Genomic DNA, 26,570 nt, shown 5'->3' on the forward strand with positions numbered 1-26,570 from the left:
TGTCACATACCGGTAGCTCGAATTTAATCCAGGAACGAAAAGAAAATGAAGTACACCATAAGACATGCCGGCCCCCAGGACTGTCGTGAAATTATGCGGTTAATTGTGGTAAGATGTATTATGTTTTTGATATTTACACTGAAAGTAATTATTATTATTTCATATATGTCTATACCGTTTTCATTGTTACTTTGTTCTATATATCGCAACCGAAGCGGCTTCACAAATCGGTCAAGTTTATCAAAACAGGGTTCACAATGTGTAGCTTTAAAAGTTTTTAGTCAAACCAATTTTTAACAATGTGTTGCTATCTACCTCAAATGAGAAATAGCATATTTAAAGGTTTTATATCTCTCAATCAAAATCTGTGCAGCATATTCCAAAGTTCCCGTTCAGGACAGGTGGCTCAGTGGGTAGTGCTGTTTCTGATACTCAAGGTCGCAAACAATTCTCAATGTTTAAGGCTTACATCAGTCAAGTTTTTGAATCCTTTGTGTATTAATGAATTATTTGCTTTTTTAAAAAGTGTAATTAATAATGTTATTATGTAATTAGATTTTGCTAGTGTTTGAAGGAAAAACAAGCAGCACAGCTTGTACATGTTTGCATCAAAAATGATACTTTGCTAAAGTTCCACAAAGAATGAAACAAATGCTTTTGGGTGCATTCAGATTTAGAATACAAATGAATGATCTAGTTAACACCTGAATGTATGCTACCATTAAGGCACTGGATGAACGGAGAGCCAGTTAATTTAATATTTTACATTTTAGTTTCTTCACGTAAGGCCCAATGACAACTGCTTAATTTTTGAATTACTTTAGCTATAAAACACTTTCATTATCCTGCTTTGGCCTTTTTTTTAAAAGAAAGCAAATGGAAGTACATTTTTAGATTGATGGTGACTGTGATGCCTGTGATGGAGATGAGGTTATTTAAAAAATCAGTAATATATACAACAATCTTCATTTTATATAGTGCTCTTCATCAAGTAAACAACCTCAAGGTGGCTTACAGAGCAAGCAAGAATTTAATTTAAAGTAATAAAATAAGGAAACGAACCAAGTTCATTCAACGCAAGGAAAGAAGCCATGAAGAGTCTATACAATAATGAAGGGTGATATAGTTTTATATAGCAAATAATTTGGGGAGATATGACTCTGAATTCAATTAAGTGGGTATGAAAAGTAAAAGGTGGATGGATGGATGGATGGAACATTTATGTGGCCAAATAACCTTAAATTGGATTAAGGGGATTTGAAAATTGATGGATGGCATGATCAATCGATCAACAGAACTTTTATGAGGGCAGCTCTATAGTGCAACTGGATTCAGTGTAAAACTTAAATAGATTTTCATATTAAGTGAGTGTTCTCCTGTGGTCCATTTGTGCAGTAGACTAGAGACCTGTCCAGAGAAGGTTATTGCTGCAGTCACCTCAAGTTCTTTGTAACTATACTACAAAAGCAGGTTCAAACAGATGGATAGACTTTGTTGATAGCCAACACTTCCAACGTGTCTTGCGTAAACAGTTCATCACATGTCTATCCCTATTTGTGATATTTTTCAGCTTCATATTGCTAATCCTAATTGCTAATTGCTCTGCAGTGATTTGCTTCTTGTCCGTTATTTAAAGAACAGGAACTCTGTGTATCTCCCTTGCTCCAAAGTAATGTACACATTAGAAAAGATATGAACTAGCATCCCACCATCACTCACCTTTGCCATTTACATTTCCCCAGTTCATTGCCCATACTGTAATGAGTTTATGTCACCTCTAGTGTAGCTGGAAAGTTATTCTTTCCTGACAGCATGGTGTAGTGGGAATGCATTCACCCTCCCAGTTTAATCCATTGTCCATGAGCAAACCACTTAATCACACTTTTGTGGCAAATCTACAAAGAAAAAACCTGTACTTGTATTGTACCATTGGATGATGTTAATTTTAATTTATTTGAACATGTAATTTTTACACAATTTGTTTTTACTATTTCATATTACCATATTTTCCATAAAAATAGATTATGATATTGTAGTGATGCTTCTGGTAAACAATATATAAAATAAAAGTTAATTCACATGCAAATGTAAAGTTTTTAATGTATTGATAATTATTATTTTTTGTGTTTTTTTCTAGGAGCTGTCAGTATATGAGAAATTGGAAGAGCAGGTTAATATCACACACAAAGGTATTCCGTGCAGATAAAATCAAATATCTTTGGTACTCTTTACAGTATCATAAGACTCAATGATACATTTGTAAATTTAGAGATCACTAATTTAGTTGCACTGGGTTTCTGTGTTTGGGGTGAGTCACTTATCTGTCTACTACACTACAAAGAGTTAACTTTGGAAAAGTATTATAAAACACATTAAAGGTTATTTAGTTTGTATTTGCAATTTTGTATAGTAATGTAGAAGTATTTTCTTACTGTACTTGAGTATGTTTTGAGAGTATATCTATTTGACTTAAGTATAAAACTTTCTGTCTTTTTACTTTCACTTTTAGTTCACTAGATATTCCAATGCAAATCACTATTTTTACTCTAGATTTTGACAGACACATTTATTTCTGCAATATTATACCAGAAAACAAATAGGTTCAGCATATACACACAATGCTATACTCAGTCACTTATCTAAAATACAGGCTTCGACTACTTTAGGAACATCCTTCTTCTTCTTCTTCTTCTTCTTCTTAAGCTTTTCCCTCTTTTCATGTGGGGTCGCTATATTCAACCAGCCTTCTCCACTCTCATTTTTTGTATACTTCCACATCTATAACCACATTCTCCCTTAGGTCCCCAGTTCACTCAGTTTTTCTAAGCTGATTGCATTCAGTAGTTTATTTTTAAATGTTGCTCACCTTCCACTGTTAGTGTTAATCCAAGATATTTGAATGTACCCACTACTGTATTTTATTCTTTTCTCCCTGGTGGTTAACTCCTCCACCATGTTGTTGTCCCTTAAATCTTAAATATTCTTTTTTCAAGTAATCTTAAGGCCTCTGCCCTCCATAGCTCTTCTCCTCTGCTCCTCCAGTTTCCTTCCCACAATATTTTCAGTGGGCCTGATCTACTATTCCTCTGGTAATAACATTCATAACTTTTAAGACATGAGCTTAATGATGATTTTTAATGTAACCCTGCCATAACTGCGAATCCATCTGTTATTCCTACACCGCTTCTCATTTGTGTGTAGGCACCCTGATACATATCATTAGCTATCCTTACATTTTACTCTGGTACTTCCTTCTTTCTCATACTTCTTCACATTTCTTGCTGGGGAACTCTATCATATGTCTTCTCTTAATTAAATAATGCCATGTATGGTCCTTTCTTTTTCTCTCTACATTTTTCCATAATTAGTCCATCCATCCATTATCCAACCCGCTATATCCTATCTACAGGGTCACAGGGGTCTGCAGGAGCCAATCCCAGCCAACACAGGGCACAAGGCAGGAAACAAACCCCGAGCAGGGCACACACTAGGGACAATTTAGAATCGCCAATTCACCTAACCTACATGTCTTTGGACTGTGGGAGGAAACAAGAGCACCCGGAGGAAACCCACGCAGACACGGGGAGAACATGCAAACTCCACGCATGGAGGACCCGAGAAGCGAACCCAGGTCTGCTAACTGCAAGGCAGCAGCGCTACCCACTGCGCCACCATGCCACCCCCATAATTAGTCTCAAGGTGAAAATCATACCTGTTGTATTTTTTCCTGGCATAAATCCAAAGTGTTCTTCCCCTATTGTTATCGCACTTCTTAGCCTTTTATCCATTATCCTTTCTCATAATGTCTATGACATCATCTTTAGCAACAATCACTTAATGAAAATTCACATATACTGCATGAAGAATCAAATGTTGTAGACATTCCAAAAACACCTTGCCATGTCCTGTAGAACGGGGCAAGACTGGATGTTTGAGGTCAGGACTGAATGTTTGCAATGCACAATCTCAGTTATTCCCACATCAGATGCTGCTGCTGCATTCAGACACTGTCCTCACAGCAGTCTGCCAGACTTGATGGGCTGGTCCATTATTGCAGTGACATCTTGTTACATATGTTGCTCACACATCGTCTAACATTATCCTGGGCATAATAGCTCCAAAACATATCATGAAAAAGTTGTAAAAGCCTAAAATGAACCATAAGGCCATTCCTTTGAATGTGAAACTAGAAGTGATAAAGCCTAGATAAAGAGCTTTGTCAAACATTATTTAATGAAGGGCAATGTCTTAATAGTGTTTAGTTTAATGACTAATGTTCTGATTCAGCTGAATCTATAATTCCATGCAGTTTGTTGTTATCCAAACAAAAATGTTGGCCATTTTTAGGGCCAGAGAATGCTTAAAAATGGTTTCATTTAAAATAATTATAATAAGGTTGTGAAGATTTACTTTCTACTAGTATGTTAAGGAATGGATTAGCTCTTTAAATCAGGAGAAACCTGTACACCTTTACAATTAGCACCCTGCTCAATAATTTAGGACCCAATGATTAAGATGTACACTTGTGATGAATGTCACTGCTTCAAGTTGCAGTTACATGGCTCATACATTAGTTATTGTAATATGTCTCATAAGCCAAGATAATGTTTATAAAGACTTTTTTGACTACATATATAAAACAGTGAGCAATCCTACAATTTACTTGTAATTTTGATACTTAATTTGAGATTATTCACGACTTCTACTTGAGTCATTTTCTCATAGACAAATATTACTTTTATTTAAGTCACTACCCAGCAGGATTATACAGTATACTGGTACTGAAAAAGTACCTAATTTTAAAAACAGTATGGTATCAGTATTTTTGGTAACTGTAATAAACATTCATTTTCTCAACTCCACTCTCTCCCCACCCCCAATGCGCTCAAGACTTGATGGTCCCATTCCCTACTTTGTCACAATCAAGGCTTTTTGGGGGATCCTTTACTTTCCTTGACTTGAATGAGACATCATGGGGATTCCCCTTCCCCCTCTTTGCTTCAAAGCGATAGAGACTTGATGAGGGACCCCCCGCCATGCTCCAAGAGGGATGCAGAACAGAGTGTGACACAATGGTGTGGTGTACAGGGAGGCACATGATTATATGGTGCACCGGGGTGGCTGCATTAAACATACCTTTAGATAAAGTGATGTAATTAAAAAAAATAATGTAACTTTACAATATTTTAATCAACAAAAAATTAAAAGATATGCCAATTCTGTCTGTAGAAAAAATAAACACACACTTGGATTTAATAGCGCATATTGCCCCCCTTTTGCAGAAATAAACTCACATAGGCCTTTCGTATAATTGCATAATAGTCTCTGACATTGACTGGAAGAAAGTTTTTCCCATTGCTCCATGTAGAATCTTTTCAGTTTTCCGATATTTGAGGTGTCTTGCATGCACAACGCTTTTTTTAAATACCCTCACACATCGCGATGAGATTCAGATCGTGGCTTTGACTTGGCCCTTCTAGAACCCTCCATTTCTGTACTTTCAGCCATTCGTTGGTGGGCTTATTGGTATATTTAGGATCATTGTCATGTTGCAGGGTCCACTTTCTCACATTTTTCAAAAGCACCCTTTAATCTTCGTATGGTGGTAACTCATACTTTAACAACAAGAAGCAACCCAAACAAAATGTCTTGAGTTTTAAAAAAGAGTTCAGACAAGATTCTCACTAATGATATTGCAGTCCTTTACACCTGATATGGTGCACTTGATTTTAATTTGAGGTATTTGAAGTAGTGATAAATGGAAGGGTGCACTTACTTATTCCACCTGCAAACTTTGCATTTATCTTTATGCAAATTATTGAACAGACTACAAAATGTAAATGTGGCATTTAGTTTATTTAATTATATCATATTTATCTACAGATATTGTTTGAATGAGGATCAAATTTTGATATCTCCATAAAAAAGAAAAAAATCAGTGTGCTTACTTTTTTTCACGACTGTACATTATGTGTTTATTTATGTATTACTTGTAACTCGCATTACTAAAACAAAATCCTACTGTGGGATAATATTCAGTGCCGCAAGTTTTCTTTGGCAGCACATAATGTACTAAACGACAATGGCAAGTAGTGACTACAAAGAGCCAAAGCTTATCTGTTTGTCTGTTCACTTCAAATTTGTAGGTATGAATAAAACTTGCATCAAACATTTTGGTTTTTATGCTTCTCTCCCAAACAGATTCCAAATATTGACGTCATACTTGGCACCTGTGGCGGGAAGGTCTTGTAAGGATACAGTGTGTGTTGTTGCCATAAGAGGCATTTTATTTTACTTTGGTGTGGTAAATTTGGGTGGGACCGGTCAAATGAGTTTATAGTGAATTTTATTGTTTAGCTAGTGATAACAGCATGTTGAGATTAGAATATCGCCTTCTTAAAAGAGATTTACAGCCATAAAAGTTTCTGTCACTTGGGGATTTTGGCTTGAGTTCAATGCTTTATTCTTTAGCTTATGTGCTAAAAGTTATAAGAGTTACATCCTTGTACAATTACTATGTAGATTTATCTTTGTAGTTTTATTATATACGAGCTGTATATACCCGGCGTTGCCCGGGGCAGAAGTAACCTAATCGGTCAAACACTTACATATATACCAAAGTAAACCTAATCGGTCAAACAGTTACATATATAAAAAAAAGCGAACCTAATCGGATAAACAGCTTCATATATACAGAAGCGAACCTAATCGGACAAACAGCTAATCTATATACATAAGCAAACCTAATTGGTCAAACAGTTACATAAATACAAAAGCAAACCTAATCGATCAAACAGCTTCATATATACAGAAGCGAACCTAATTGGTCAAACAGTTATGCATGTGCAGAATGATTTTACAAAGATTATGCGTGTTAACAATCATTAAAAAGAAAAGATTGAGGAACTCTTCTTGTATATGTGATGAAGCTGGATGAAGCTGACTTGACGAAGACGTAGGTGGCATAGATTGGTTTTTCTAAAACAGAAGAAAAAAATGAGTATCTATTATTATTTTAAATTAGAATGAAAATGAGAACCTTGATTAGAGATAGATTATCCGTATTAAAATATGTGCATGAATAAACTTTTGCTAACTCTGTAGCAAAAGTTTATTCATACAAATTGGAATGGGATGGCTTTGTGAAAAAGTAAAAATTACATAAAAATAAATTGAGAATGCGTACTTCCATTTGACTGAGATTATCTGTAATGATGAAAAAAAAGTTTAGTATGTTTTTTTTTCCATACGGGAAGGATGTAAAACCTTACATAGGCACCCTTCAGCCCGTACTGAAGGGTAGTGTCAGATTCTTACTGACTAAAAAACACCCTTTTTATTCCACAGCTACCCGAAAAACCACTATTAGGCATTACTTTGGGGTGGCAGTAGTTTAGTTATGAAACAGCTGGGTCCTGAAAAAAATCAGTCTTATTAGTGGCTTCATCACATATAGAAGAACAGTTCCTCAATCTTTTGTTTTTCATGATTGTTAACACGCATAATGTTTGTAAAATCATTCTGCACATGCATAACTGTTTGACCAATTAGGTTCGCTTCTGTATATATGAAGCTGTTTGATCGATTAGGTTTGCTTTTGTATTTATGTAACTGTTTGACCAATTAGGTTTGCTTATGTATATAGATTAGCTGTTTGTCCGATTAGGGTTGCTTCTGTATATATGAAGCTGTTTGTCTGATTAGGTTCGGTTTTTTTATATATGTAACTGTTTGACCGATTAGGTTTACTTTGGTATATATGTAAGTGTTTGACCGATTAGGTTACTTCTGCCCCGGGCAACGCCGGGTATATACAGCTCGTAAATTATTAAACAGTAAAATCTTCTTCTGTAATTTGCTACCGTGGCAATTTGTGTGTCTGTCCAGGATTTTAAATGACCTGTAGCTCGCAAACCGTTGCACCTATACACTTGAAATGTGGTACACATATAGTACGTCACGTCTACTATCCGCTTTATGGGTGATGATTGTTTTAGTCTTTTTATCTTTATTTTATTTTATTGTACAATCAAGTCCTATCTGCGCACAGCAGGGCAGCCGTGGGCGGATGTGTATGGTGTATTCACTCGATGTTATCGTGCATTGCGCTGTCAGTGGTATTTTGATAAAAGAATTTGAACAACATATAAGAAGCGTATAAATTATTAAACAGTAAAACATTAACATTTAAGAAGTAAAGTTACATTGAGTACTACTGCAGTGCCTTCGGGTATACCTCATTTTTTTCTTTGCCCATTACATGCTTAAATGTATACATTTTTTGGTGTACCTACCCGAGAACACGCGACATATAACCGAGCGTGGGAGAAGCATGGATTTTAAACACGCGTTGAGTTCATCTGCTGGTCTCCCTCGTGGAATAACTGGTAATGTTTGAGTAAAATCTACAGCGAGTAAAACGACATTACCTCCTTTTTTTTTTTTACGATCTCTGAGATCTTGCTTTTTTCGGTTCAAGGCTTCATAAGCTCTTTTATGTTCAATGTTGTACTTAATAAGTACTAATTATCCCAAACCATCATCTTTGAATGTTGCAAGACTTTCGCCTTGTATGTAGATCGGGGTAATTACATTCATTGCATTCCTAGTCTGAATCACAATGTGATTGTATGGGTGGTTACTTGGCACTGTAGGGTTGCCACCCGTCCTTTAAAATACGGAATCGTGCCGCGTTTGAGAATGAAATTGCGCGTCCCGTTTTGAATCAATACTGGACGGGATTTATCCCGTATTTTTTTTATAATTTTTTTTTTAAAGCAGCGTCTCATGCAAATCATCCCACACGCATTTTATGAAGATGCCTCCTTTCCTACTTTTGATTGGGTAATACTTGATGTCATCGTTAGTTTGATTGGTGTTTGTAACTGTCCAGTGAGTAGGGCGTGTCTTTCAACCGTAAGCAGATTTTTTGCACTGGTATCACTGACCTCGACGACGGCGACGTTATACGTCAAAAATAAATTACGATAAATGACGATTTTAGCGATACTTTATTACGACGGCGGCTACATAGACACGATCAAATAAAAACAAAAAAATCAAATAATCATTCTACATTTTCAAAACGTCGAAAAAACGACGGAATGAAAAAAAGGCCCACCCGACGACCCACCCATTCCATTTTTATATATATAGATTGTAACAAAACATGGAATATAATTTACCAGAAAAAGCAGTTAAAGTTTATGTAGACTATAACTGGAATCTTTGGCTGATTTAATATTATTCACTAGTGGATTTGTCTTCACTAGCTGACTCGCTTCTACAATACAAAACAATACAATACAATTTGTTTTTGTATATCCCAAAATCATACCAGGAAAAAATCCCTAGTAGGGAAAATAAAAATGGAAGAAATCTTAGGAAAGGCAATTCAAAGATATTCCAGGTAGGTTGGGCATGTAGTGGGTGTCAAAAGAAAGGGGTCAATACAATACAATGCACAGAGCAGGGCACGAGTAATCCTCAGTACAATACAATAATACAGTAGTAATATTACAAGTACAGAGCAAAATGCAAGAGTAGATGATATCACATAATACGATTCAGGTTAGTTCAGAGTCCCGGAGATCTCAGCCATCAAGCTGCCTCCCCCCTACTGGTCTTTCCACAGGTTCTCTGAGAGTTATGAAAATGTATTGTTTTATTCACATTTTCTTCCACATTCCTTAATGGTGCACTTTACATTAAATGGTGTATTCTCAATTGTTGCAGTTCATGAGCGTGGTCTCTTGTTGCCGGGATAGGCACCATCAACCGGACTCTGCATTGGATTCGGTAAAGCTTGAAAATAATCAATAATTAAATTACCCCACTGACATTTTCATGACTCTTTATGAAGTGTCAAAAATATCAACCCAATGCATAAACTTTACAAAAATATGTCAATTTTCAGAACCTGCATTGTCCAATCTGTGGTTGAATTTTCAGGATGAAGAATTGCACATAATGCATGAGCCAACACAGGATAGCACCATCATGCAAATATATACTTACTTATGATGGAGGTTTGTACAGTCACTGAGTCACCAAACACTCACAACTTTAGGATATGCAAGGAAAGCCATAATGCTTACAAAAATCTTTACTGACAAAGGGAGAATGTGCAAATTCCACATTGGTAATTACTGGGTAGCATTTGACCACTAGCCTAACATAGGCACAATACAGCTGTGTTGCCCATTGTGCCACTGTACACTTCACGGGAGCTTGAAATAGTATGTGGATTGGACAACTGACAGTGGCTAGGAAATCAACTATTCCTTCACCACGCAAAACTCAAGTCAATACGAAATGTCCAGTAAGTTTACACATATGCAGTTATGACAAGAACAAAAAGCTGGATTGTTGAGAATCATTAGCACATTTCCCCTCATAATCTCAATTTAGAGTATACCCTTAAACAAATTAATTGGTGACTCTAAATTGGCCCAGTGTGAGTCAATGTAGGTGTGTATTTTTGCACTCCAGTGATCTAGCACGGCGGCACGGTGGCGCAGTGGGTAGCGCTGCTGCCTTGCAGTTGGGAGACCTGAGGACCTGGGTTCGTTTCCCGGGTCCTCCCTCCGTGGAGTTTGCATGTTCTCCCCGTGTCTGCGTGGGTTTCCTCCCACAGTCCAAAAACATGCAGGTTAGGTGGATTGGCGATTCTAAATTGGCCCTAGTGTGTGCTTGGTGTGTTTGTGTGTGTCCTGTGGTAGGTTGGCACCCTGCCTAGGATTGGTTCCTGCCCTGTGTTGGCTGGGATTGGCTCCAGCAGACCCCTGTGTTCGGATTCAGCGGGTTGGAAAATGGATGGATGATCTAGCACCCTTTCCAGAGTTTGGTTTGATGCTGTCATAATCTAATTATATGGAGATAATTTGTTTTCAAAAATAAAGTGGTTTAAAACAAAATTTTGAATTATTCCAAACTAACATGGGTTAAAGTTAAAGGAGGTTATAAGTAAGCTTTATAACACGCTGAGTTCATCAACAACACGGGGGCACAGATGGAAAGAGGATAGATTTCACACCAACATTAGGAAGTTGTTCAGACGCATGGAAGTAGTGTAGTAGACAGCAGGACTTTAGGGACCTTCAAAACTCAAACTTGTTTTTCCCCTGCAGGTTGGGCTGTTCCAGAAATGAATTAAGCATCAGGTCTTTTTTTAGGTTTTATATCTAATTGTTTCTTGCAGAGCTTGAAGTAGATGGATTTGGAGAAAACCCATTTTTTAAATGTTTGGTAGCTGAAGTCCCAGAAGACAAAAGAACTAAGGAAGGTAACTATTTTTGCTAGTTTTGCTAGTTGTCAACACCACAAACTAAGAACCTTAAAAATTGTACTTTATCCTAATCTTGTAAGTCACCTTGCATAAAGGGGTAAACCTTATTTGCAATAATAGTAATAATATGCCTCCAAACTCCATGTAGCTGGTCCCATTATGGGTCTGGAAGTCTAATTTAGAGTAGTGAGTTCTACTGGGTAAAGCAGGGGTTCTTAACCTTTTTAATCTGATGACAAAAATAGGAAAATACTGGGACCCAAAAAGACAAATATCACCATAATGACACTAGAACCATAAAAATGACAAATAACAGTTGCCATATAATAAAAACTGTAAATGTTTTTGTTTCCTTTTGAGCATATATCTCACATAATTATTACTAAATGAGAGAAGTGGAGAGAAAACATATGGTTAGTAAAGCAACAATAATCATTCAAAATAGGAAATAAATTCCTGAGATATATCACTGCCAGTGTAAATGCTTAGTTTAAGCTTTTGTAAAGCTGAAAAATCAGTTTTTGAGGTGCAGCGTGAAGATATGGTGATTTCTGAGAGGATGGTCATTTACGTCAGGGGTGGGATAAGGAATGGAACAGTCAAAAAACAATTAATCAATGCAGTTTATTTATCTTGTCTTATGTAACATTTTTAAAATAACATTTTTCAAATGAGCTCCACCATTAACAATACATTTTTCTAAATTAGTTCAGGAATAATTGAACATATCACACTTTTCATTTTACAACTCAATAAATTGAGTAAAGAAATTGAGAAAAAAGAACCTTACTTTCTGAGCAAAGTTTAAACATGTGGGCACACTTTTAGAATTCTTCATTGAAGAATCCCCCCTGATTCATTGGTCAGAAGTCACTTTTGAATTGAAGACCCACCTAACCACTGCATTCATTGGAAAGGGGGAAAGACAGATCTTCAATTCAATAGTGTGACCCCGTGTGAAGGGGCTTCCTGTTTGTGGATTACTTTCACATTCCAGAGTTATTTATTTAGCAATATTTAAGCAAATAATAAACATGTTTTTCATTTTGTGGATGACTTGACATGTGGATTATGCAACATGAATAATGTGAGATTTTTTTCATTAACATTTTTGATATTGCTTGCTGTTATGGTCCTGTGTTTTTTTTAATTGAATTTATTAAAAGCAAGTAACATTCCATGCAAACAAGTCAAGAAAAAGAGGAAGGCCAACAGCGAGAGTAAAATTTTAAGAGTAGAAAAGAGGGAGGAGAATCCTTTTCCCAAATATAAAAGCTTATTCTGAAATGTTATTGATTAGATCCTTCCAGGTTTTGAAAAAGTTCTACACAGATCCTCTAAGTGAGAATTTGATTTTTTCCAATTTCAAATAGTTTATAACATCAGTTACCCACTGACTTAACAGAGGTGGACTAGGATTCTTCCAGGTGAGCAAGATAAGTCTACATGCTACTAGTGTAATAAAGGCAGTTACAGTTTGTTTGACCGTTTTCCACCAAGACCATCTGTAAGTCACAGCTGTTAATGGTTTCTGTTTAATCAGAAACTTTGTTATGTCCTTTCTTAAAGAAAACATGAGTTTAATTTTTTGTTCTTGGAAACCATTACAAAATACATGGGGTAAGTTACATATAAAGAAAATATAATCTTTGGTTGGAGTATGAATTAATGGATACAAGCAGCCACTAGAGGGCTCTATATTAGAGTCTATAACCTGCTGGCTCGGAGTTCGCTCACCTTTCACTTAATAGGAAGATAACAGTTCTCTGCAAGGAAATAAGAGTAGTCAGAAATTTGAGTATGAAAGAGAAAAAACAAAGCAAAACCATAAAATTTTGTCAAATCAGAGAAAATAATCCAGCAATTAAAGGTACTTCTGTTCAGGGCTTGTAAGTGTTTTATGTTGTTTTGATTGTCTTACTCTTGATTCCTTGTGTTATACACTTGTTTTTTTTATGAATTAATTTAAACAAGCTGTCCCCAGGAAAGCACAATAACTATATCCACATGTTGGGTTCAAATGTCAGGGCAACATCATCCCACAGGACAACAGTAAATATAACAGAGTTCATGTGTCTCATTTACATTTACTTATTCGGCTGATGCCTTTATTCAAGGTGACTTACAACATTTATGATACAATTGGTTGCATTTCTTTTGGTTTTCCAGTTGGAGCACAGGCAGGTGAAGTGACTTGCTCAAGGTCACACAGTGCCAGTAGCAAGATTTGAACCCACAAACTCAAGGTTTGAAATCCAAAGCCTTAACCACTAGACTACACTACCATGTCTCTTGTGTAAACTCTCGATCACTCAGAAAAAGGTCAAAAGATAAATTGGCAGGTTGTACTAATCTATAATATACTGTATATATTTTTACTTTCTAAGATTAAAGCAAGTAATGTGAGCCGGCACATTAGATCATTCATTTCTTTTTGTTTTTTTTGTTTTGTTTCTCAGGACACACTGTTGTGGGATATAGTATGTACTATTTTGCTTACAGCCCATGGAAAGGTCGATCAATATGCATGGAAGATTTGTACGTGATGCCCAATTTCCGAGGTAGGCAATCACATACCCTTAACTGTACACTCCATATGTTTCCAGACATTATGTGCCACTGTATATGAGGCAGTGAGCTCAACTTCTTTAATAGAGTTTGTTCAAGTGAGTCCTAAAAAATTTTAACAGTGACTGTCTAGCTCATTCGTGGAATGTTATGACTGCCCAACAAATAGTGCCGCTGTCTCTGAGGAGACAGTGCGACTCTCTATGTGGATTTTGCACATTCTGTCTGTGTTCATGTGTGTTTCCTTTCAGTACTCTTTTTCCCTCAAACATGCCAATGAGTTGCAGGCCAAGTTGATTCCTGGCTCAAATTTGCCCAATATGAAATAGTGCTTATTTGTGTGTTTGTGTGCTCAACAATAGAGTGACATTGTGTCCAGATGTGTGTCCTGCTTGGTGCCTGGTGCTACTAGGATGGTCTCCAGCCATAATCTGCAATGACGAGGTTTGGAAAATGAGTGGATGGATGGTTTTAAATATATGCTGTTTATATGCTACTATGTAATTTGCTGTATAAGAAAATAGAAAATGTTTTCTCTTTCTTATTCATGATGGACATCACCTAATTCTGATAAGGTTCCTTGTACCATAACTTGAGACTATTTTCTCCACTCTGCAATGAGCAGGTTTACAAAATGGGTGGAGGGGTAGAAGGGTTGTTTACTGTATATACATTTACATTTACAACATTTAGCAGACGCTCTTATCCAGAGCGACTTACAACAGTGCTTAGTAGTCTACGACTGTTCTTCAGTCTTTTTAGGCTAGGATTAAATCTACTGTCATTAAACAAGTTACCGCTGACCAAGTTGTACACAAAACCATGCTAGAAGAAAAGAGTAAGTTTAGTACAAATTTTTTTTTTTTTTTTTAAAGAGAAAGGGTAGAAAAAAATATGGGGACTTTAGTCCCCCAAGTGCTGTTTAAAGAAGTGTGTCTTCAGACGACGTTTGAAGACAGTGACAGTGTGCTCTGCTAGAAAGCAGAAAATAACCTATAAGTTAAGAATTAAAATATTAGTGCTATTGTTGGCAAGTTGCTGGAGTCACTCTGCCAGTGAGGAAATGTGTGTTAAAATAAATAAAGGCTAAAGGGTCAGGAAGTCTCAATGAAGAGGTACCACTACTGATGTCCAAACAGAGCAAACTCATGAAATGATGATTCTAACAGAATTCCAGTGAATCGTCTCCTTGAGGACACCTGTTGAAATTAAGAGGAAGTGCATTTAGGACTGAATGACAGGAAGTGCTTCTTTACTCAGAGAATTGTGGGAATTTGGAACAAACTATTAAGTCATGGAGTTGAAACAGAATCCTTGACAACCATCAAGAAAGATAGCAATTAGCTAAACAAATAAGCCTGATGGACTGAATGGTCTAATTTGTCAAATTAGTTATGTTCTTATGTGTGACTCAGCCAGATGAAAGATCTTGGCAGTTTGACCAGTGGAGTGGAAATGCCTGTGTGTGGCAACTGCAAAGTTAAAATAATCGACAACTGTGCATAACATTACATCCCTAACTCATTTAATCTAACTCTTTCTTATGATGAGAAAGAGCCTCTCCTAGTAGCAGTGTTCACAAAGTGGGAAACAGCCCTGGATAGCTTATCAGGACCTAATATGGAGTTGACAGTCAACTTAATATGACCTTCCTAAGGACATGGGAGGAAAAGTAGAGTATCTAAAAAAAAACCTACACAGACACAAAGAGAATATGTAAAATCTAGACAGACATTTTCTAGACCCAGGATTCAAACCTAGGATGCTGGTTCTTTGAAGCAACAGTGTTAACCACAGTAACTTTGTTAATGTAGTCGAAACAAGTGTTATGAATCTCAGCAAAACTGTAAGAAGCAAAAAGCAAATGGACAATCAACACACAAGATATGTATAGTGCAGTGCAGAGGCAAGTGATCGGGACAAAAGATGGTAGGGTGTAGATTTTATTGTAAACACTATTAAACATGCTGTAAATCAAGGGATATTGTGCTCATACTGTATTATGTTCTAGAGTACTGTGTCCAGTTCTGGTACTGTGCTACAAGAAAGAAATAGCAGCTGTAGAGGCCGGACTAGGGGGCATGTTCTGTTCCTGAAGGCTCAGGGAATTAAACTTTTTAGTCTTAAGCAGATAATCTATATGGGGATCAATTCCCAGTCTTCAAAATTCTCAAAGGCATCAATAAGGCTGACCCAGCAGATTTTTTAAAATAAATACCAATTCAGGAACACTGGTTCAAATGATGATGTGGATTTAAAGCCCAAGCCAGAAAACAATTTTTACAAAATGATTTATGACAGTCTACCAGAAACTGCAGAGTTATGTTGTCATAGCTGAAACATTAACATCTTTTATAAGTATCTGGGTGAGATTTTGGGAAAATATATATTTTAGCTAACCAAATGAGCCTGATGTACTGAATGGTCTCCTCTCATCTGTCAAGTTCTTTTGACTATATAATAAGGGTGTATTGTTTTCCCAGTGTCTATGTAGTTTTTCTTTGTTTATTCTGGTTTCTCCACATCTTAAGAATGTACAAGCTAAGTTGATTGATAACCCTAAACAGGTTCATAAAATTAGTTTGCCCTGCAAAGCACTGGCGTTCCTTTCATGGCTGTTTCCTTCTTTGTATCCAGTGCAACGAGAATAGGCTGTAGCCCACAATAAACATGTAATTTAATGAATAACTCCAGAAAATGGTTGAGTGGAATTCTATTAAGTGACCATTTATTTAGCTGTACTCTTCTTTTCATTATTTGGCAGGTCAAGGAATTGGGAAAGCTTTGATGTGTGGTATTGCAAAGGTAAGTTTCTTTCTTTCTTTATTTAAACAAAATGTTATTTAGACTGTTTTGATTTTAGCACATTTAATTAATAAAAAGAAAGATAAAAAGCAAATAACCCAAACTCACAAATTCCATTTCATTTCATTGCACTTGTGCTGTTTTGCTTTTGTATTAGTGATAACTGACATATTTGTCTAAATGCTTCTGTTTAGGACAGCATGATGGTGTAGTTGTATGGAGTCAGTGTTCTTGGTTTGAATACAGTGGCCAGTCACTTTTTGTGTAGACCTCGCACTTTGTCCCCATTTCTGCATGGGTTTTTCTTCTGAATACTTCAGTTTTCCTTCTACATCCCAAAGTCAGCAGGTTTTCTTCACTTTTTTCACATTTTGCCAAGTTGCAGCCTTGTTCTAAACCTATTTAAATTCATTTTTTTCCCATATCATGCAACACTCAATATCCCAGATTGTCAAAGTGGAAACAGGATTTTAGAAATTTTTACTAATTTGTTAAAATAAAAGACTGACACATTGACACAAGTATTTAGACCCTTTCCTCACTAGCTGAAGCACGTTTGGCAGAGATTATAGCCTGGAGTCTTCTTGGGACTGGCACACAAGAATTTGGGGACTTTCTGCCATTCTTCTCTGTAGATCTTCTCAGGTCCTTTCATCAGTGGACAGCTATTTTTGGGTCTCTCCAGAGAAGTTAAATTGAGTTCAGGACTAGGCTCTGGATGGACAACTTACTATAAGTACATCCCTAGAGTTATACCTAAGCCGCTTCTGTGTAGTCTTTGCTTTATGCTTAGGGTCATTGCGCTGTTGGAAGGTAAAACTTCAGCCAAGGTCCAGAAATCATTGAAGCAGGTTTTTATCTATAATAATAAAAGGCAAAGCCCTCACTGACTGACTGACTGACTCATCACTAATTCTCCAACTTCCCGTGTAGGTGGAAGGCTGAAATTTGGCAGGCTCATTCCTTACAGCTTACTTACAAAAGTTAGGCAGGTTTCATTTCGAAATTCAAAGCGTAATGGTCATAACTGGAACATATTTTTTGTCCATACACTGTAATGGAGGAGGCGGAGTCACGTATCGCGTCATCACGCCTCCTACGTAATCACGTGAACTAAAAACAAGGAAGAGATTTACAGCACGAGTCACACGCGGGAACGAAGGTAAATGACGTTAATTTTTGACTGTCTTTTAATACTGTGTAAGCATACATATTAACACATGTGCAATTAAACGTGTGCATTTACGGGGTGATTTCTCAGGCTTAAAAGCTCACCTTTTATCAAACGCGGGAACAAAGGTAACTGACGTTGTTCACTGTCTTTTAATACTGTGTAACCATACATATTAACACATGTGCAATTAAACGTGTGCATTTACGGGGTGATTTCTCAGGCTTAAAAGCTCGCCTTTTACTAAAAAGGTAAATGCAAAACTATTTTCAATCAGTTTATTGAAACGCTCCCGTTAAGGATTGCAATAACATATTCGCGAGATAAAAGAACGAAGTAGGGGGAAATGGAGGAACAGCCGCAAACAGCGAAGAGCAAAAAATTAATTAAACAATTGAGAACGGAGCGAGTGAAGCATACAAGCATGTTCATAAGGGAAACAAAGCACGGTGTAAAACGTAAGTTTAAATTAAGTTTATAGAAACGCTCCTGCTGCGGATTGCAATAACATATTCGCGAGATAAAAGTTTAATGAGAAGACACGAGGTATAAACGAACCACACGCCGTGGCGCAACGTTAGGGGCAACAGTTTCAACCATTCTATGATCTGCTTCTCGCAACTGAAAGACGGCACATGGCGGATGTTAGCCGACTTGCTGACCGCAACGTTAGGGGCTTCAACTATGGCGCTGACGCCACATCTCAGTGCCAACACTTTGCAGACTCTACTTAAAAGACACGCCCTCCTCACTGGACAGTTAAAAAGACCAATCAAACTAACGATGACATCAAGTATTACCCAATCAAAAGTAGGAAAGGAGGCATCTTCATAAAATGCGTGTGGGATGATTTGCATGACACGCTGCTTTAAAAAAAAAATGATAAAAAAAATACGGGAGAAATCCCGTCCAGTATTGATTCAAAACGGGACGCACAATTTCATTCTCAAACGCGGCACGATTCCGTATTTTAAAGGACGGGTGGCAACCCTACAGTGCCAGGTAACCACCCATACAATCAGATTGTGATTCAGACTAGGAATGCAATGAATGTAATTACCCCGATCTACATACAAGGCGAAAGTCTTGCAACATTCAAAGATGATGTTTTGGGATAATTAGTACTTATTAAGTACACCATGGAACATAAAAGAGCTTATGAAGCCTTGAACCGAAAAAAGCAAGATCTCAGAGATCGTAAAAAAAAAAAAGGAGGTAATGTCGTTTTACTCGCTGTACATTTTAGTCAAACATTACCAGTTATTCCACGAGGGAGACCAGCAGATGAACTCAACGCGTGTTTAAAATCCATGCTTCTCCCACGGTCGGTTATATGTCGCGTGTTCTCGGGTAGGTACACCAAAAAATGTATACATTTAAGCATGTAATGGGCAAAGAAAAAATGAGGTATACCCGAAGGCACTGCAGTAGTACTCAATGTAACTTTACTTCTTAAATGTTAATGTTTTACTGTTTAATAATTTATACGCTTCTTATATATTGTTCAAATTCTTTTATCAAAATACCAGTGACAGCGCAATGCACGATAACATGGAGTGAATACACCATACGCATCTGCCCACGGCCGCCCTGGTGTGCGCAGATAGGAGTTGATTCTAAAATAAAATAAACATAAAAAGAGTAATACATTCATCACCCATAAAGCGGATAGCAGACGTGACATATTATATGTGTACCAGATTTCAAGTCAATACGTGAAACGGTTTGCAAGCTACATGTGATTTAAAATCCTGGACACACCAACGAAAAGCCACGGTAGCAAATTATAGAAGAAGATTTTACTGTTTAATAATTTATATTTATATGAAATGTGCTTCTTATATATTACTTCATATTCTCATATGATAATGATGTTAATGTTGTTTATATTGATTTCTATGTTATTGTAAGTGCATCTATGTGTGTATATGTATGTATGTATGTATGTATGTGTATATATATATATATATATATATATATATATATATATATATATATATATATATATAAAAAATATATATATAAAAAATATATGTGTATATGTATATATAATATATCTGTATATGTGTGTATATGTGTGTGTATATGTGTATATGTATATATATATGACAGCAACACTCATAACAATGACAACACAATTACATTGACAATCATGTTACGTTATTTTTAAAATGTTTCCTTTACTTTTTCATAACCTCTTTAACACACTACTTCTCCGCTGCAAAGCGCGGGTATTTTGCTAGTTAAGGATAATTTTGTACTTTCTTTCATTTAACTTTCCCTCAACACTGTCTACTCTCCTAGTCCCTGCTATTAACTAACAACACCACAGTACGATGTTGCAGCCATCATACTTCACCATGGCAGTGGTGTTGTCCAGGTAATGAGCGGTGCATGATTTCTTCCAGACATGACGCTAATCTTGGTTTCATCAGATCAGATACTCTTGTTTCTCACAGTCTGAGAATTCTTTAGGTACGTCTTTTGCCACTGTGCATAAACCCCAGATAATTGGAGTGTAGCAGTGATGGTTATTCCTCTGCAAGTTTCTCCCATCTTCACACAGGTTCTCTGGAGCTCAGTCAGAGGAACTATAGAGTTCTAGGTCACCTCTCATACCGTGGGCCTTTTCTATGATTGGTCAGTTTGGTTAGGTGGCTACTTCTATGAAGAGTCCTGGTTGTTCCAAATGTATCTATAATAATAAAAGGCAAAGCCCTCACTGACTGACTCACTCACTGACTGACTGACTGACTGACTCATCACTAATTCTCCAACTTCCCGTGTAGGTGGAAGGCTGAAATTTGGCAGGCTCATTCCTTACAGCTTACTTACAAAAGTTAGGCAGGTTTCATTTCGAAACTCAAAGCGTAATGGTCATAACTGGAACATATTTTTTGTCCATACACTGTAATGGAGGAGGCGGAGTCACGTATCGCGTCATCACGCCTCCTACGTAATCACGTGAACTAAAAACAAGGAAGAGATTTACAGCACGAGTCACACGCGGGAACGAAGGTAAATGACGTTAATTTTTGACTGTCTTTTAATACTGTGTAAGCATACATATTAACACATGTGCAATTAAACGTGTGCATTTACGGGGCGATTTCTCAGGCTTAAAAGCTCGCCTTTTACTAAAAAGGTAAATGCAAAAATATTTTCAATCAGTTTATTGAAACGCTCCCGTTAAGGATTGCAATAACATATTCGCGAGATAAAAGAACGAAGTAGGGGGAAATGGAGGAACAGCCGCAAACAGCGAAGAGCAAAAAATTAATTAAACAATTGAGAACGGAGCGAGTGAAGCATACAAGCATGTTCATAAGGGAAACAAAGCACGGTGTAAAACGTAAGTTTAAATTAAGTTTATAGAAACGCTCCCGCTGCGGATTGCAATAACATATTCGCGAGATAAAAGTTTAATGAGAAGACACGAGGTATAAACGAACCACACGCCGTGGCGCAACGTTAAGGGCAACAGTTTCAACCATTCTATGATCTGCTTCTCGCAACTGAAAGACGGCACATGGCGGATGTTAGCCGACTTGCTGACCACAACGTTAGGGGCTTCAACTATGGCGCTAACGCCACATCTCAGTGCCAACACTTTGCAGACTCTACTTAAAAGACACGCCCTCCTCACTGTACAGTTAAAAAGACCAATCAAACTAACGATGACATCAAGTATTACCCAATCAAAAGTAGGAAAGGAGGCATCTTCATAAAATGCGTGTGGGATGATTTGCATGACACGCTGCTTTAAAAAAAAAATGATAAAAAAAATACGGGATAAATCCCGTCCAGTATTGATTCAAAACGGGACACGCAATTTCATTCTCAAACGCGGCACGATTCCGTATTTTAAAGGACGGGTGGCAACCCTACAGTGCCAGGTAACCACCCATACAATCAGATTGTGATTCAGACTAGGAATGCAATGAATGTAATTACCCCGATCTACATACAAGGCGAAAGTCTTGCAACATTCAAAGATGATGGTTTGGGATAATTAGTACTTATTAAGTACACCATAACTTTACTTCTTAAATGTTAATGTTTTACTGTGTAATAATTTATACGCTTCTTATATATTGTTCAAATTCTTTTATCAAAATACCAGTGACAGCGCAATGCACGATAACATGGAGTGAATACACCATACGCATCTGCCCACGGCCGCCCTGGTGTGCGCAGATAGGAGTTGATTCTAAAATAAAATAAACATAAAAAGAGTAATACAATCATCACCCATAAAGCGGATAGCAGACGTGACGTATTATATGTGTACCACATTTCAAGTCAATAGGTGAAACGGTTTGCAAGCTACAGGTGATTTAAAATCCTGGACAGACCAACGAAAAGCCACGGTAGCAAATTATAGAAGAAGATTTTACTGTTTAATAATTTATATTTATATGAAATGTGCTTCTTATATATTACTTCATATTCTCATATGATAATGATGTTAATGTTGTTTATATTGAATTCTATGTTATTGTAAGTGCATCTATGTGTGTATATGTATGTATGTATGTATGTATGTATGTATGTATGTGTATATATATATATATATATATATATATATATATATATATAAAAAATATATGTGTATATGTATATATAATATATCTGTATATGTGTGTATATGTGTGTGTATATGTGTATATGTATATATATATGACAGCAACACTCATAACAATGACAACACAATTACATTGACAATCATGTTACGTTATTTTTAAAATGTTTCCTTTACTTTTTCATAACCTCTTTAACACACTACTTCTCCGCTGCGAAGCGCGGGTATTTTGCTAGTTCTATATAAGAGTTATTGCTCTTGGGAATCCTCAATGCTGCAGGAATTATTTTTTGCCTTCCCCATATCTGTGCCTCGACACACCCCTGTCTCTAAACCCTGCATACAATTCCTTTAACCCTGTGGCTTGTTTTTTTCTGATACACATTGTCAACTATAAAACCTTCTATGGACAGGTGTGGGCCTTTCCTAATCATGTCCAGTCAATTGAACTGACTACAGCTGTACTTCAAACAAGATGTAGAAACATCTCAGTGGTGACTAATAAAATGGGATGCGCCTAAGCCATATTTCAAGTGTCCTAGCAAATGATCTGTTCAGCTATGTCAATGTGCTTTTTCAACTTTTTTTTTTAATATATTTGCAAAACTTTTTAAAATTGTATTGACACTTTGTCATAGTGGGTATAATGTGTTGCTTGATGTTGGGAAAAAATCATTTAAATGATTTTAGCATAAGGCTGTCACATAACAACATGTGAAAAAAATGAAGGGCTCTGAATACTTTCTGAATCCACTGTACATGCTGCTGTAATCCCCTGCGCTTTTGATTAATTTGAGTGTGTACCAAAGTGCCTACCTTCCAAATGTAAAAAAATTAAATTAGATCAATATATATATATATATATATATTGTGGCACTTCAGCCAGGACACAGACAGTCAGACACCAATGGTTCCAACACACACACATTTTATTTACAATATTTACAGTTCCCAACACAGTCCTGCACAGCACACAGTGCCACTGCACTAATCACCCTCAAAGTTCGGGCCTTCCAATGATCCTTCCCTTGCTTCACTGCCTCCACTCCTCACCTCTAAGCTTCGTCCTCTTCCTTCCGACTCCGGCTGACGACTGGAGGGAGGCAGCCCCTTTTTATTTCCACCCGGATATGTTCCAGGTGCCTCCTGATGAGCTTCCTGTGGCACTTCCTGTTGTGACGGAAGTGCCGCATGAGCACCCAGAAGCACTCCAGGTGTCCCTGGTATTTCTTTCACTACACCCAGAGGTGCTGATGTCCAGGGCTTCACAATCGTCCTGACAGGCCCCTATAGGGTTGAGCTTCCATGCTCAATTCCCGTAGCCCCCATACAAGCCAGGGTGGCTGCCCTCTCATGGTCTGAGGGAGGTATAGTCCCTCTCCCGGCCCTTCTAGTCGTCAGCCCTCAGCTACCCGCCACAATATATATATGTATGTATATATATATTTGAAGTCACTTTGGATTAACATGTGTGCTAAATGTATAATAATAGCAATAAGGGTGCTCCTTTTCCTTGCCAATCCAGGATATGCCATGCTTAAGGATCTTGAACATGGCTTATGACTGAGTACAGCAGTGGTTAACTGTTGGTAAGTGAAACAAAAGTATTAGATTCATAATCTGCAGCAGTATCTTATTTGGACCATGTATTGGCATCAAATCAAGTGCCTTTAAAGTGAACATATACCCTTTCTTCTGTATTAATTAGGATTTTCTAGGAGATCTTCAGATATTTTCTACTTTGGAAACCTCTGCTTTTTATCAGATGATTTTCCTCTTCAACAGGGTTGTTCTCAGCTGAGTGTGACACAGTCAGGGTGAAAATTAGCATGTCCAAATCTAAGGCCACCATCTTCTCCTGGAAAACAGTGGCTTGCTCTCTGCAGATGTGTGGGAACAGTTGATCCAAATGGAGGAGTTTAAATATTACTTACCCCATGTACTTTGTAGCGGTGACTAAGAAAAAAATTTAATCTTGTGATTTTATGTAAAGTGGAGAGAAAAAAGTTGATGATACAATAGAACCAATAGTAACCAATACTGTACAATGGCAAACATTGTGAAAAACACTCATGGAAAAAAGAAGAAAAATCTCACGTTACTCGCATCACAAAATCCATGTCAGTTATGCAGTCTTATGCTCAAAATAATGTTAAACATATTCCTCCAGAGTACTCAGAGTGCACATCATAAACAGGAACCTAAAGGCTCATGAGAATGACTTCTTGAATTGAAGATCCACCTCTCCCTCTCCCTCTCCCTGTTGTATTTAATTCCTTAGTACCTCAGGATCATTAATGAAGATATAGGTGATCATGTGATTGAGCAGTGGATTCTTTTAGGGATGGAAGTTCTGTACGTTTTACTGGCAATGAAGCTGGGAGTTAAGCCTTTCAGTTTACTAGTCAGTCCACAACCCAAACCTCACATATGGTCTCAACCCATATGAAAAAAAAGATGGCAAGTACAAGCAGCGAATAAGAGTTTCCCATGTAGGATTGCTATATTCAAATCATGTGAAAAAGTGAGAATTTCCATTGCATCACCTTTATATAATTCATTGTAAAATGCTTATGCTTTTAGATTTATTATTATGTGTGTGGAGAGACAATTGAAGGGCGCTACTCTGTGTCAATGACTAAATGTGTCTTATACTGCACAAAATCCAAAAAAATGTGTTTATTAACTCATGGCTTAATTAAAAATACCTCAGCCTCCATTCCTGCTGAGTCACACATGTACAGGTTTTGCAAGGTTTTAAACACACCATTTCATTATAAAAGAAGATCACATAACACAAGTAGGATTAGCTTCCAATTTTAAAAACTGGTTGGAACAAAAAAACTATTTCAAGAATATTTATCACTTTCTTGAAAGATTATGAGACTTGTTATTTGGTTAGATTGTCCCCCAGTTCTTTTTTCACTTTTTCATTTCATATTTTTGCTGTCTTACAAAGAATTCCCTATCTGTTTCTTTCTTTCTTTCTGCTGTGCAGATTGGCTGGGACAACAAATGCACTCGGCTTCAGTTTGTTGTTCTGGACTGGAACAAGCCTTCTATAGATTTTTACAAGAGTCATGGTGCACAGAATGTTACGGAGAAAGAGGGCTGGCAGGAAATGCGCATCGACGACAATGCCATGGAAAAGTTGGCACAGATGGCACCTAAAATTTGATTAGCAAGCCTGCTGATGTATACTAATTATGCCTCTCGAGATCCAGGTGTTAAGCAAAATACTGTAGCTGTGTGTGACATTCATCCAGCATACCTCCTCTAATTCAAATAAAGAGGACTACCCCATAGTCACAGATGGAATGGAAAACAGTTTGCAGGGGGGTGGGGGTAGGGAGTTGGCATAACAATCAAAATATTCTAAAGGCAGTGGAATGTAAGACCATTTGAGTTTTTAGGCAATGCAAAATTAGTTAACGGAATGCTAAAATTTAAGTTTATGGAGACTAAAGTAAATGTATGGTGCATTGCTCAAAGAGGATGTTTCTGCCCTTTTGAGTTTTTATCTTGTCCTAATAAAAAAGTGATGATGCCCGCATTTTGTTTTTTTTTTGTTTTGATTTTTAATTTATAAATGTATTGTTACTTGTAGAATGGCACAATGGGTTAGCATTGCTGCATCACAATCTGTGGATTCAAATTTGTGCTGCCTCTAAATGCTATTGGTTTATCACTTATCCCAAAGAGATAGAGATTAGAGTAAGTGATCAGTAAAATCAAGTTTAATTGTGCCTATCCATGGTCAATTCCTGCCTTCTGCCTCATTCTGCCAGAACAGGCTGTGATAACACAGAAATGAAAAATGCAGTTTCAAGTTCATATTCAAATTTATTGTCATGTGTACAAAGTACAATGTAGCTCTTTTCTGTATGTCTCCAAATGACTAGTGACAGTAGGACTATGCAACACCATACATTAAACACAACATTAGACAATATATATCAAAAAACACTTGTGCAGTTTGTGGTCATCCAAGTGTGGGATGGCTCATGACACAAAATAAATGTTGGGGTGCCAACCCAGTCATCCCTGTTTACTTCAATCGTCCAAACAAAAAATAACACAATAAACAACAAAAATACTGCTACTCAAGGCCTCTTTGTAATACATGTAATTTGCTTTCCCAGTCAATATATATATAG

The 26,570-nt window shown here is 37.0% G+C and overlaps 1 protein-coding gene across 1 annotated transcript; it reads left to right on the forward strand.

The window, feature by feature from the left end:
• Window positions 1-25,960, forward strand: LOC114648969 (diamine acetyltransferase 1-like). Its single transcript, XM_028798332.2, has 6 exons — window positions 1-108; window positions 2,138-2,189; window positions 11,201-11,284; window positions 13,747-13,848; window positions 16,620-16,660; window positions 25,412-25,960. The coding sequence occupies exons 1-6, from the start codon at window positions 46-48 to the stop codon at window positions 25,589-25,591; spliced, it is 522 nt and encodes a 173-aa protein (XP_028654165.1). The 5' UTR covers window positions 1-45; the 3' UTR covers window positions 25,592-25,960.
• The last annotated feature ends 610 nt before the right edge of the window (window positions 25,961-26,570 follow it).

Source organism: Erpetoichthys calabaricus, chromosome 3, assembly GCF_900747795.2.
Source record: "Erpetoichthys calabaricus chromosome 3, fErpCal1.3, whole genome shotgun sequence".
Taxonomy (NCBI): domain Eukaryota; kingdom Metazoa; phylum Chordata; class Cladistia; order Polypteriformes; family Polypteridae; genus Erpetoichthys; species Erpetoichthys calabaricus.

Coding starts and splice junctions, on each gene's coding strand:
- LOC114648969 (XM_028798332.2), top strand. CDS start 46: ATGAAGTACACCATAAGACATGCCGGCCCCCAGGACTGTCGTGAAATT. Junction 2,190..11,200: donor GGTTAATATCACACACAAAG/GTATTCCGTGCA, acceptor TGTTTCTTGCAG/AGCTTGAAGTAGATGGATTT. Junction 16,661..25,411: donor TGATGTGTGGTATTGCAAAG/GTAAGTTTCTTT, acceptor TCTGCTGTGCAG/ATTGGCTGGGACAACAAATG.